The sequence below is a fragment of the Panthera pardus genome, unplaced genomic scaffold (genome assembly GCF_024362965.1).
Source record: "Panthera pardus isolate Hobbes unplaced genomic scaffold, ASM2436296v1 HiC_scaffold_2, whole genome shotgun sequence".
Taxonomy (NCBI): Eukaryota; Metazoa; Chordata; class Mammalia; order Carnivora; family Felidae; genus Panthera; species Panthera pardus.
The window spans coordinates 98,976,338-98,990,340 of record NW_026526765.1 but is presented as its reverse complement, the minus strand read 5'-3'; the positions used below and the strand labels follow the sequence as shown (position 1 = coordinate 98,990,340).

General features: G+C 42.5%; 1 protein-coding gene across 1 annotated transcript in view; it reads left to right on the top strand.

The window, feature by feature from the left end:
- The window catches only part of ANKDD1B (ankyrin repeat and death domain containing 1B), a 65,252-nt gene extending 51,369 nt beyond the window's left edge, over nucleotides 1-13,883 (top strand). Inside the window, exons 12-15 of the mRNA XM_019462986.2 lie at nucleotides 3,245-3,340; nucleotides 7,004-7,205; nucleotides 9,656-9,787; nucleotides 10,859-13,883. Of these exons, the coding sequence (XP_019318531.2) occupies nucleotides 3,245-3,340; nucleotides 7,004-7,205; nucleotides 9,656-9,787; nucleotides 10,859-10,920 (492 nt within the window). The 3' untranslated portion in view covers nucleotides 10,921-13,883. The remainder of the gene's footprint in view (nucleotides 1-3,244; nucleotides 3,341-7,003; nucleotides 7,206-9,655; nucleotides 9,788-10,858) is intronic.
- Nucleotides 13,884-14,003: the final 120 nt, after the last annotated feature.

The following is a 14,003-nucleotide window of genomic DNA, read 5'->3' as shown; positions in this document are numbered from 1 at the left end:
CTGGCGACCACCACTCTTATTTTCTGTTTCTATGAATTTGGCTATTCTGGGTACCTCATATAAATAGAATCATACAGCGTTGGTCACTTTGTCACTGGCTTATTTCATTTAGCATAATGCACTGAAGGTTTATCCATGTTGTAGCACATGTCAGAATTTCCTTCCTTTTTAAGGCTGAATGATACTCCATAGTATGTCCATACCACATTTTGTTTATCCTTTCATCTGTGGATGGAGATTTGGGTTGCTTCTACCTTTTGGTCATTGTGTAGACGTGTTTGTAAAGAAAGACAACTTTGTATATTGATGCAGTAAAGCAGACTCAGTCACAGGAGGGTTGTGGGGCATCCGTGCGTTAGGTTCTAGCTTACTGAAAAGTGTAAACGCAGGAAGACCGAGGTGTGGCAGCCCTGTTAGGTGCTCACAACACATGTACCTTATTTCAATCCTCACATCTCCTCTGTGAGGTGGACAAAATTATCCGTTTTCAAGAGATTTCAGCGATGTCAACGTCACACACACAGTAAGACACAGAGCCAGGCTTCAAAGCCAAAGCTGCTTGATTGTGTAGTGCTTTTCCACAGCTGTGAGCAGAGGTGACTGCTTCTGCAACTCGCTGTCTTTTCCTTCCTTGTCTTTACCCACACTGTTCATCAGCTCAGCACATCCCTAATTCCCAGCACTAGCTGAGTTCACCCTACTTACTATTGCAGAATCACACATTTTACATCTGTGGGACTTGAAGAAATGATGTGTTATTTTGCTTTTCTGTATATGTCAGTTTTTAAAATTATCATAAAAAGTCATATAAGCCTTGGGGCACCCGGGTGGCTCAGTCAGTTAAAAGCCTGACTCTTGATCTCGGCTCAGGTCTTGATCTCATCGGGGTCGTTAGTTTTAGCCCTGCTTGGGCTCCACATTGGGTGTGAGCCTACTTAACAAAAAGGCAACACAAACCCACTGTGAACAATCTGGAAAACACAGAAAGGCATAAGGAAGAAAAAAGCATCCACCCATAACTCTGTCACTTGGGTGGAAGTGCCCCACTTGCACTCCTGTGCTCATTACCTTCCCTTAACATTTAGCATTAGTAGTCACATGTCGCATCGTATTTTCCATGCTTTCCTTTCATACTGTATTCCACTTTTTCATTAACACTTAACACCTATGGGACAGTCTTGTAGGTGGAGATTCCATAGCACTGGGAAGGGAATTCATGCTCTGCCCCCAGTGCCTATGGACTGGATGTCCTGGGAAATAGTAGCCTCAGTGCTATAATTTGACTCACAGTTTGATTTTCCCATATTCCCTTCTCCTCTTCCTCTTTTTTCTCTGGGCACATAGTTGGCACCCAACACCTATTTCATTAATAAAAACCACATTTTCCACTCACTCCCACAGTATTTACCAAGGATAAGTGACTCTAAGAGTAAATGAAAGTGTGGATGGAAAAAAGGAGCCAGGGTTTGGTGTAAATAGGACTTTCCCAGAAACCTGCTCCCTCGGTCAGAGGTGTCACAAAGCTCCTGGAGGGCTTCCCACCCTCAGTGGCAGGAGTGCTGTATTTCCACTCCAGGGGGCACTCCCTGGGAAGGTTTTCCTGCGAACTTGAGAACGCTGGCTCTCAGAATGCTGCCTTCCCACAGCAGGCTGATCATCTGGATTCAAATGGTCTCACGAGCCAGAATCTAGGCAGCATGCAATGGAAGACTTGCTAACTGCCTGCAAAGTGCTATTCTTCCTAATTTCATTACTGTCCTCTCTTGATGAGAAACTGATTACCGTCAGTCCTAATCTTCCGGCCCACCTGGGTCTCAGGTGGCCGGCACCTCCACTCACAGCCGGATCATGTGGGTTGGTGGGAGTTGCACTTGTTGCAAATGCTCAGCCATGTGAGAGAATTATTGGGATAAATTGCTGGATCCCTAAGCATGGAAACATGGGTTCCTAAAATTGGAACTTCTTCTTCTGGGATTATTTCTGACCATTGTTTTGATTATCTTCAGGATTCCTAAGCAAATTTTTCCTGTGCCATTTTAAAAATAAATAAAAACCACCATCTTTTTCTCAGGAAAATGTATAGATGTGTGTGGATTGTGCATGGCCTAAAATCTAGGGGACACCTTTTGTTATTTGGACAAGATACCATATGCGTTCCCAGGCCACTCATGCCCCAAATTATGTCCAGAATATCCCTTATTGCATATTCCATTTGGTTAAGTTTCCAATCCCTAACCCCTTGGTTGGAAGCGTAGAATAGAAAAAAATTCTAGATAGGAGTCCTGCGGGCTGAATTCTATACTATGAATTAGTAGTTTTGTCATGGATGCTACTCTTCTTCTTTTTTTTTTTTTAAGTTTTATTTATTTAATTTCTACACCCAACGTGGGGTTCAAACTCACGACCCTGAAATCAAGAGGTGCATACTCTTGGCGCTCCAAGGATACTATTATTCTTGATAAGATCCAGCACTTTTCGCCCTCATTAACACATGGCTTCAACTTCTTGGTCTAAGAGGGCTGTTCAGGCTCTTGCCATCATGCAAGCATTCTAGTCAGGAGGAAGGAGAAAGAGAATGGCATCCTTCCTGTCTTTAGAAATACTTTCTAGAAGTTGCATGTGCCACTTCCATTTATATAACAGAACTTAGGTCACATATCTAAGTGCAAGGGAGGCTGGGAAATGTTTGGGGTGGTCAGGTGCCCCGCTAAAATCAGGAGGTCTCTTTTTATAGCAAAAGGAAAAGGCTATTGGGTGAAGGAGGTGTGGCACACTGACTAAAGTCTCAACCACAGATGGAGTCAGTCCTCATATTACTTATTTGCTGAGGACTTCCCAGTACAGTGAGCCAGGGAGACCTCTGGAGGTCTCGGAGAGATGTTTGGGTTCTCATCGATAGAGGATGTGTAAAACATCATCTGTTGATGGTCAGTCCCTAAGTCTAAATCTTTTCCCCTGCCCTGTGGATACAGCACCTGACACCATCAATATCTAGCATCTCTTGAATAAGTTACCATGTGTCATGCACAGTCCTAAGGGCTTGATATGTACTACCGCATTTACCCCTCACCACTATACCATGGGGTAGCCTTTGAGCCCTAGAGAAGCTAAGGACTGACCCAAGTTCACCCTGCAGGGAGGCAGCAAGATCAGGATTTGAACTCAAGCCCCTCCCTCCCTGTTCCAAAGCTGGAGCTCTTAAATACTAGGCCATCCTGCCTGACACTTTCATTTTTAATTTTAGCAAGGGAAGACTGCCCTGGCCATGGCCTCCAGAAGCAACCACAGCCTTGTAGTGGACATGATCATTAAAGCAGAGAGATACTACGCCTGGAGAGAGGTAAGGAACAGGATTCCAGCTTCACAACCAGCTCTTCTGCAACCCTGTCTTCTGATGGGGCAGTGTGGGGTCAATGTCATTCTTTCTTCTGCTCTCATGGGCAGGGTCCTGGTCAGTGCAGTTATAACGGTCCCTTTGGCCTGTGCTGCCCCATTCAGGAAATGAACAGCTGCCTCTCCCTCTCTTTACTTTGCCAGCATCAGTAGTCAGAGCTCATAGGGCTAAGTGGCCCCATCCATGTCGGCTCGAACAGACTTAGCATGCTTGCCCCACATGGTTGGCCCTCTGCCACAGAGTCTTGGGCTGTGGTAACTTCTGGAAACCTACATTCTAATGAGCGATAAAGAAGTTGACATTCACCGCTCTGCAGCTTTTAACACAAGCTGGTGCTGGCTCTCTAGCACTCAAGTATCCTGTGATAGTCACAAAAACCTTATTCATCTTGAGAACACAAAACACTTGTCTCCAAGACATTCTCTCTGCCTTCTTTCATTATTACGTCCTCTGCTAGCTGCCACTCCCACAGCTTCTCAACAGAATGCCTTTCTCTCCAAGATTGGAGTCTATACCTTCAGGCAGGAATTAGTTACCAGGCACCACCCTCAATTTGTACTTTGTGTTGTTACCATGCTAGGCTGAATGCCCCGCCCTGGTCCAGTAGGTTGGTACCAGAATTCAGCTCCTACCCTTCAGGTGTTTACCCCTGAGGAGCATCAGCCCTGATTTGCTGTCTAGTTGCTAATCCTGAGAAATTTTCCTTAAATCCTTAAGGCAAAATGCATTGATTTGCCTCTTCTTCTCACAATCCTGTTTAATGGGCTCAGTGGTCCTGATATATTATCTGGATGGTATGACATATGTATCATTTAAAGGCCACATTATTCTACTCAAACCTTTCTCACTTGCCCGTAAAGCAAAATACTTTTTCGTAACCATTAGAATTGTTTTATCTCTCTCCCCCTCCTAGTCATTTTCTCTTTTTTCCCCAAATGTTTATTTATTTTGAGAGGGGGAGAGCATGACCGGGGAAGGGGCAGAGAAAGAGAAAGAAATCTCAAGCAGGCTCTGCACTCTCAGCACAGTGCCCAATGTGGGGCTCGAACTCACGAATTGTGAGATCATGACCTGAGCTGAAATCAAGAGTCAGAGGCTTAACCAGCTGAGCCACCCAGGTACCCTTGATTTCTATTCCTCCTGCTCCTTTGTTCTCTTCCTCTTTGCCTTAGCTTCATTCTTTCTTAGATCATCACTGTATTTGAGTGACAGTAACTTCCTCAACTTTTGCCTTTTCTCTTGCTTTTAAATGATTGTTTTCACATTTTCTTTAAAATTAGACATATTCATTAGTTCTATTTTTAATGCCTGCTAGCATTTTTAGATTCTTCTTCCTAGATGAGAATAAATTACTCTTCTACCAAGTGAATAAGCCCTTCTTCCTAACAAATCTTTAAGATGTGAGAATCAGGTGAACTTTGAGAGTCATATACAATGCACAAATGTATGAAGGAGACCCTCTGAAATGTAAGAGTTGTTCACCTTGGTGACAACTGGGGACGAAGATCTAGAGTAGGAGGAAGGCTTGTTTTTTAATATGTATCCTTAAAATCTTTTTTAACCAAATGTATTTATTATTTATTTTAAATTCACTTTGTTCATTAAACAAATATATGCTTATTATTTTTTTTTTTACCAAATCCATTTATTATTATTTTAAATTCTCTTTATTAAACAGATTTATATACTGGCCTAATATAAATCGTGGCCTAATATAAATCATTAAATCCAGTGGTTCAGAGGCAGATGGGAGCTTCCTAAAATCTGGCTCATGCTATTTTAATTTCCACCAGTTTAAGCATGTGATACTCTACAAATAGTTCAATGCTTTGGCAGACAAACTATTATTGCTTCCAAGGACTGTTTAAAGAGACCTGTGGCGGAGCACCTGGGTGGCTCAGTTGGTTGAGTGTCTGACTCTTGGTTTCATCTCACGTCTGGATCTCACAGTTCGTGGGATCAAGCCCGGCGTCAGGCTCTGTACTGACAGCGCGGAACCTGCTTGGGATTCTCTCTCTTCCTCTCTCTGTGTCTCTGCTCCTCCCTCGTTGTGCTCTCTCTCTCAAAGAAATAAACTAAAAAGAAAAAGAAAAAGAGCTAGGCTTTCCAAATCCCTGACCCTTTCCTACAGAAACTTGAAGGACTACCCAGCCCAATTCCAGAATGCACAGAGCATGTGTACTTCTAAAAGAAATAAAAATGCTGTGATACAAAGGTTAATGCATTTTGCAAGTTCTTCCCTCTACCTTGTGATGTTTTGGGTTTTGATCTTGTTGGATTCCTCATTGTTTCAGGAGAGGGAATGAAGAGTAAAGGAAAAAGTGAAGTGCCCTCAGCTCCCAAGTTTGTTGGATGCCCCACCCTCAACCTTTCCTTTTTCAGGATTCCCCAGGAGTTAGGCAGTGTAAGAGTAAAGCTAGGGTTGGGGTAGAGAGGACCCTGCATTTTACAATCTCTGAAGCAATTATGGGTAATTCATACTTGACATTCCTATTCCACCTTCTGTTCACAAGGTCCAGTTACTAGAGAAAAGACCAGCTCATCTCCTTGGGCATGCTTCCCAGGGCTTTGTAGACCTCCCAGAGGAGACTGCAGATGCTGTGAAAGGCACAGGCTGATCTGTGATGGGGGCTGAGGCACAAGCTCCACCCTGGTTTTGAGAACCAGGTGCCCATATCCTTTTAGTCGATATCCTGCCCCAGCCTTGACTCCTGTCTTGCTGTTCAGATTATCTTTCATTTAGATTCACTTTTATTTAAGTGAAAGACAAAAATAGGAGCTGCCATATGTACACAAGGAGAATAGGAAGTCCCAAACCTCTAGGGCTGTGTGTTCTGCATGTCCTTAACTGTTCTGCAGCCTCCGGAAGGAGGATTATCTGGAGCTCTGATGGCATATGCATGACAGGTGCAGCTCTATGAAACCATGACACCTGCTTTCACTTGGAGATTTTTCTCCAGTTTCTTTCGTTGGGTTCTGTAGAAGGGACAAAAGGAACCTTTGAAAACCCAGAAAACCAGACAGAGAACATGTGGATTAAGCCTGGCTGCGGTGGCTTAACACAAAATGATATCGACCCCTGTGCTCTCCACTCCTTTGGCCCCCCAAGTTAGGCTTCTACTTTACTCTCCTCGCACCAGAGTAGGATGAATGGAGGGACCAGCTCTGGGGCCCTGTTAAGAGAGTATATCCAATCCAGGCCTCATTGAAACTTTGATATGAGACAATCAAACATGCAAAAGAAGAAAGAGAGATACTCGTTGAAAGTAAGGCCTTCAAAGATGCCTTTGTTGTGACATTTCCTAAGCCAAGACATCCCCTCTGTTTTCTTTTGGGGTGAATAAGTATCAGTCAGCAAATTGGGATAGAAGCATGGGATACAACACAGCAAACCCCCTCACATTTCCTGTGTTAGTACTCAAGCTTTTTACTTCAGACATTTGTTTCCATCTTGGATGACAAAAAGTGATCCAGTTACAGGTAATATTGAAAACATAAGTCTCGGTTACCATCTTACCAGTTCTATCTGACAAACTGTCTGCATCCCATGAAATAAGGCAATAAGCACAAAATGTCTGAAATCATCTGATGCAGTTACCTTTAATTTAGGAGCATGGTGAGAGCATCAAGGACTCATCAACCAGCTTTACTTTGACATTCAAGCAAGATCACAGTCTGGAGACCAGGCATATTCGCAGTCTCCTCTGGAACCTGGCTTACCATCAGCTAAAGGCCAATGAGTGGCAGAAGCTTGCCCGTTCCTGGAACTTTACAGATGACCAGATCAGAGCCATTGAGGAGCAGTGGTCAGGTGAGCATGACCCAGATGTTGCGAGGGGAGATAGGAACAGCAGTCCTTCCTGGTGGGAGATCTTCCAAGTAAGTAGTTGGTGCTCACAACAAGCAGCAGACTACAAGGGCTCAGGAATGGTGACATTCACCGTAGGACCACAAAGATCTGCAACTTTGCAAACCATGAACAGTCTGCAGTAAACTGAAGTTTGCAAAGGATAATTACTTTTACTGAGCCATATTGAAAAGGTGTTATTTAGCCTTTAAGGCAGTTAAGGTTCCCAACTGAATATGCACTAAGGAAGCAAGGATTTAATGGTGGGCTTATCCCTGGGAAACCAACCTGTTTCTAGTATTCCTTGGGATTGTCTTGGGGTAAAAGGTTCATTCCCTAACAAAAGGCTCACTGTTTAGGGCTTCCACTCCAGGAGGAATCCCTTAAGCCAAGTCTGGGGTACAGAGTTCTTTTCTTTTTTTTTTTTTTTTTAATTTTTTTTTAATGTTTGTTTATTTTTGAGAGAGAGTGTGTGGGGGAGAGCAGAGTGAGAGGGAGACAGAATCCAAAGCAGGCTCCAGGCTCTGAGCTGTCAGCACAGGGGCTGACACGGGGCTCAAACTCATGAGCCACAAGATCATGACCTGAGCCGAAGTTGGACGCTTAACTGACTGAGCCACCCAGGTGCCCCTGGGGTACAGAGTTCTTATACGACGAGGCCTTGGATGAGACGAGCTGCCCTATGGGAAACTTGGGATACAGACTCAGGCCTCTCCTTGAGTAGAAGATTCCAAGCCATGGAATCAATTCAGCCAGACTCCAGCTATCAGAATTAGTGAGGTCAGGTCAGTTGGAGTCATTAGCTTTGCTTTTTTAATGATTTGACCAAAACCTAGGAAACAGAAAGTTTGTTTGGCATTAATCAGCTAAGTAGCTTTAAAAACAAGAAAGCAGATACTTTTCTTGACAAAACATTCTATTCAGAGCACTTTCTGTACATGGATATTATGAAATGTGAACAAGTCCCATGCTCAGGAGTCGATCTGCATTACTGATTGCTGGGATCGTAGATGGCAAAACCACAGCCCCTGAATACATGCTTCTTACACCACCTATAAGTAAATTATGGTACTTTATATTACTAATTCTAAGGCTACACTGTCATGTAAAAAATGGAAGATAATGCATTGAAAATGTTGAATATTGATTATCGTTTCTGAAAAGGTTCCTTTTTTACTATTAATATTTCTCCTTTGTCACTAATTAGGCATATAGCATTCTTTGAAGTTTTTAGGAAAATTTAGTTGCCTTCTCGAAATCTCTTTTTGACCTAAAGAAATGATTTGAAAATACAGTGTATCTTCAGAGTACCTGCCAGCAGGATAAAGGGGAGGGGACTTAACGTGTTTTAGTGGAACAGTACGGAGTGCGTAGAATGTGTTCAGTTCGACCAGGTGAGGGCTGCATCAGCTCTTCACGTAAGCCAGGGTGCATGTTTGGTGGGATTTATAATCTAGTTGGCGTGACAACAGCAACATACACAATCCAAATACAATCCAGGGTAATGCTACTGCCACTAAGGAGTTTGTGGGCTTTTAGGCAAAGGAGCAACATGTTGACAGTGGTATTTAAGAATTAGTTTGGCAAATTGCAAGATGAAGAAACGAACAGGATTCGCCCAGGAGTACATTGTTCATGCGTACAGTTGGCCCTCCCTGCTTCTCTGACATTTTTCTGGCATGCTTCCTCCCCAGAGCTCAGGCCCTCCTCTTGTGGCATCTGCTTGCTCCCACACACACTCTGCTAGAACCAGGAGCCTGCCTGTCCTGTGTTTGTAACCGCGACCTCCTTGGAGACACGGGTCTCAGCTCTTTCCCTAACATCTCTCGGGGGGTTAGGTATCCAGTGCGTATTTGCCCAGTGAGTAATCCTGGCCCAGGGCACGCACACTTCCATCAGACACTGGAGTGGCATGATGGCGCACGCCTGCTGCTTCGAGTATGGTTAATGGACAGCAACGGCAGCAGCTGGGAGCTTATTAGAAATGCAGATCCTAACCCCAGACCGACTGAATGAGACTCTCCGTTGTAACAGGATCCCCAGGGGAAATATGCACTTTGAGTCGGAGAAATGGGGGTGCATAGCAGCTCTCTGAATGTGGGAGAGCTCCACATCTCAGGAAGGTTGTCCCTTACCGTTGGGCAGGGACTCAGCTGTTGAATCTCGTATCTGCTCCTTTGGTCTGTGTCAAGCACATTAGGTGCACGACAAGTGCTAGAGTGAATCCACACTCTGGTCACCCTACGGGAATTCCAGCGAGGGGAACTGGAAGGGCTTTCATCCACTGGGCTGCTTCTCTAGCAGCCATCAGAAGAATGAGTTGAACCACAGAAAATTCAGTTAGAATGGAGATCACAACAAAAAGAGACCTCGGCACGTGGTGTTTCGCCTCTGACTCTATGTGCTTGGCACAGGAAAGGGAAGTTTCCGTGAACACGGCCACAGGGCTTTGCTCATCTGGCTGCACGGGACCCTGATGACACAGGCCACTCCAGTCAAGCATCTGTATGAAGAGCTGGTACGCGCAGGTTTCCCAGAACTAGCTGGTGAGTTTTCGAGATAGAAGCTCCTTCTCCCTTAAAATGGTGGGGGACAGTCCCCCAAAACAATACTGTCCATAAACAGCAGCAGTCTCAGTTTGGGGAGAGCTGTGGCTCATAAATATGCAGCTCCTCTGGTGATTGACTCAGTCAGCACTGACTGATACTGGTTTAGCCTGGCGGTTCTCAGCGTACCCCCTACTGGGCATTTGAAGAAGTGGAGGAGTATTTCTGTTGATGTGTATATGCAGCAGGGTATGGAGGTGTGTGGGGTGCGGGGGAGCTGGGAGAAGGCAGGAATGCTAAACCATCTTAGGAGATTCTAGTATCATTTCCATAACTAAGCACTGTCTTGCTCAAAATGCCATCTTGCCCCTGTTGGGGAAATTTACAAGTTGGTGGATTCAAAAGTGTTATTTCTAGGTTAAAAGAAAAGAGCGGACAGCCTTTTACTTTGGCAACTGAGGTTATTGCTAAAAATCACTTGCCCAAAGACTATAATTGTCAGGGAAGATGGTTTCAAAACTTACCAATAATGAGGCGGTGTTAAACTCTCATGTAATAACCATTCAAGCAAAATGTAGGCACATCTGCCATTACTTTCACCCATGCAGTATTACCTGAAGCTGAGAGCATGAGTGCGTGAATCACACCACTCAGCTAATATTAAGTTTCAAGCAGTGGTAGGTAAAGGAATCATGCGTGGATGATGTCTCCTCCCGTGACATTATCCTCACAGCACTGGGACTGTTCACTCAACTTTAAATTTATTTGTTTCTAGAAAAGAGTAGCCATAAGAATTCTCGGGGGAGACTAAGAGGCAGTCCACTGAAGCAGTGCAGGGCATGTGCTCAGGAGCAGGACCCTGTGGGCCTGTATCTGAACTCCAGTGCGAACAGGTTGTGTGATCTTAAACATGTTCTATAGCCTCACTGTGCCGGTGTTCTCCTTTACTAACTAGAAAAGTTCTAATGTCAAAGGGTTGTTGTGGGATTAAGTGAGTCATAGTGCCTGGCACATAGCAAGTGCTTAATAAATGTTAGCTATTAATAATGAATGTTATCCTTTTTTTTACAGAAAAGATCCGTCAATTCAAAAATGAAACTGATGTGAGGTCCAAGAAATGTGCAGTTTTGTAAATGCCTACAGAAATTGTATTTAATTGGTTTTCCACTCAGCATTGCCTTTACATTCAGTTCTTTAATGCCATAAAATTCTAGCAGTATTGACTGTCCTTTCAACTATGAAGATGGTGGTGACAGATGAAAAAATGGTATTAGTACTTTCCACCTACTGAAATGAAAGGTCAAAATTTTTTTTGGTTTTTGCTTAAAGAAAATTGTATATGATTTTTGCATTTCTGACATATGATGCAACATATGTGATAGCATAATCTAGGTTTTTGTTCATCATGTTTTTTAAAAAAAATGATGGTAGGAATAGCATCCTGGTATAGGGATTTAGAATAGACAGACATGGTTTTAATCCTGGTTTTACTACTTATTAACTGTGAACCTTTGGGCATACTAAATATCCAAGATCTCAGATCTTCAGTTTCCTTCTCCATAAAATGGGGGAATGTCTCTCTCTGCCACAGTATTGAAGATGAAGGTTGAATGCCTGTGAAATCCCTAATCTCATGCCCACAGTATTGAAATCATCCCCTGTGAGTTATTTCTCTTCAGTGAGAGAAACTAGCTTTGAAAATTTATAGTTACTTTTGGCTTTAAATAACACATATGTGTAATAATAGTGCTTAGAAAAGACCGGAAGTATGTATACCAATGTATTTTTTTAAATCTCTTGGTAGTGTAATTACAGGTGGTTTTTATTTTCTTTGTACTTTTTGGTACTTTCCAATTTTTTTTTTTTTTGGCAATAAGCATGCATTATTTTTATAATCTGAGAGAAATAAATATAAAATCAAGTATCAACTCATATCAGTTTACATGCACCTATTCATCATAATTTAAGGCTCTCCATTCTCAAACTCTGACTCTAATTCCATAAGGCACCAGAGATAAAATCATGGGTAATATCAGCCCAATTATCCTGAATTGATAGTTTTACATTTTGGTCTCCTCCTGATTGTAAATGGCCCACTTACTTCTATAAATGTTTAAAATAGGGAACATGTTCACAGGAGTCCAAAAAGTTTTTTAAAAAGGGATTCAGTGGAAAGTCTTGTCCCCATCTGTTCTTCAACATGGCTGGTTTCCAATGACCATGCTACTTACTCCCCCTTCCAAAATCTGGGTAACCTCTTTATGCAGAAGTAAACAAAGAGAATACATACTCTTATTCTATAAGTGTCTTAACTGTTAAATTTAAGTTAATTAACGTAGAGTAACACTATTTGGTTCTGCTTTGGACAATATACACTTTCTAGAGCTTAAACACTTTTTAAAAAGATGCTTATGATATTCTCAGTTACAATATTCATAACATTCACTTTAGTTAGTCCACATGGTTATGGCTTGGATACTGAAAACCATTCCTAGTTGTCATCTAGGTTCCTCAGAAAGCAGACCCTGAGACCAAAGTTTATGAGTCGCTGCTTTTTTTAGGAGTGGAAATCCAAGGAAGCAACAATGAGGGAAAAGAGGAGTGAGATGGGGAAGGAAGGAGAGCCCAGACCAGGGTGAAATACCAAACTGGCCACCACCTGGTATCAAGCATTAACTGCTTATCTGACTTTCAGGGCACTCTCTTCTGAGAGATGGGCTGGACTAGTACACCTCACGACAGTTTGTACGGGGGAGAAAGAAAGAACTGATCTGTTAACACAATGGGGTGTTAATTCTGGGCCACATAGGAGTAGCCTTCAAGTGGAGCCTGTGGTCACTTGTGATCCTCTCAGAGTGCCTGGGGAAGCCCAGAGAAAAGCATGGCCATGGTACAGGTAGCAAAAGATGAGGTGCTGTTGGTTTGTGTTTGTTGAAACCCACGAGGAGCTGTTTGCCACAGTGCTAGCCGGGCCAGAACTCAGGACACTGTTACATAAGAACAATCTAACACTCTAAGACACAATACTCAAATTCTTTAATTCTGTAGTTCAGAAAAGCCTGGTTGTGCCCTTTAGAAAATGGGATATTGGCCTATCTCACATTTGTTCTCATGTCCTATTACAATGTAAAGCAATAAGAAAAGCTATTTCCCGTAGTAACATTAGAGCATAGAGCTAGATCATGTTCAGAGTGAAAGAGGCTTCTAATTAAGTCCATCCACTTCTGTTAAAGATACGAAAATTGAGGCTCTGGACCAATTCTTTAGGATTTATACGTGTTTTTGTGTAACCCAAAGTACTTTGTGAAAGAGGTGTGATAGGTAGATCTCACTGTTTCACAGATGGGATCCTAAGATTCATGAAATTAAATATCCAGCCCAAGATCACCCAGTCAGCCAGCAATAACACCAATGGAACCTGGTCTTGTTTTGCTTGATCATTTTCACCCAGATTCTTTGCACTGGCAGCTAGTGAAAAGTCTTTCCCCAGGCCTAGAAGGTTTGCTGAGTTGCCCAGTGCTATTACCCTCACAGGGTGATGTTTGGATGTTCAGAGAGAAAAAAGGTTCAACACTGCAGAGTTTCAAAACACAAGAAAGACCATCAGAAATAGGACCATTCTAATAGGAAATTTCTTTTTGATGACTCTCTTTCTGTACTAGTAAAAAAAAATCTTTCCTTTTATCATTAAAAATTATTGATAGGTCTCATCATTTCCCATTTTTAATTGTCAGAGTCTTAAGAAAATGAAGACTAATACATTAAAATCACAAAAAAACACTTTGTGATAAAGTATTATTAATCTTGGTCTTTAGCTCTTTAATTTTAAAATAAAAATACCTTAGTTTCTATTACTTTTAAAAATAAAATTATTTTTATGTTTACTTTTGAGAGAGAGACAGAATGTGAGTGGGGGAGGGCGGAGAGAGAGAGGGAGACACAGCATCCGAAGCAGGCTCCAGGCTCCGAGCTGTCAGCACAGGCCCATGAACATGGAGCTTGAACTCACGAACTGCAAGATCACAACCTAACCTAAGTCAGACACTAAACCGACTGAGCCACCCATATGCTCCTTAACAATTTTTTAGTAAAGTTCTCAAAGTTTACTTGGTAACACTAGAAATGATTTAGTCTTTGGTAAATAACATTAATAAAACAAGATTTATATACTTTTATGATGTAATCAGTGACAGGCTGAACCTATTAAAAAATCAAG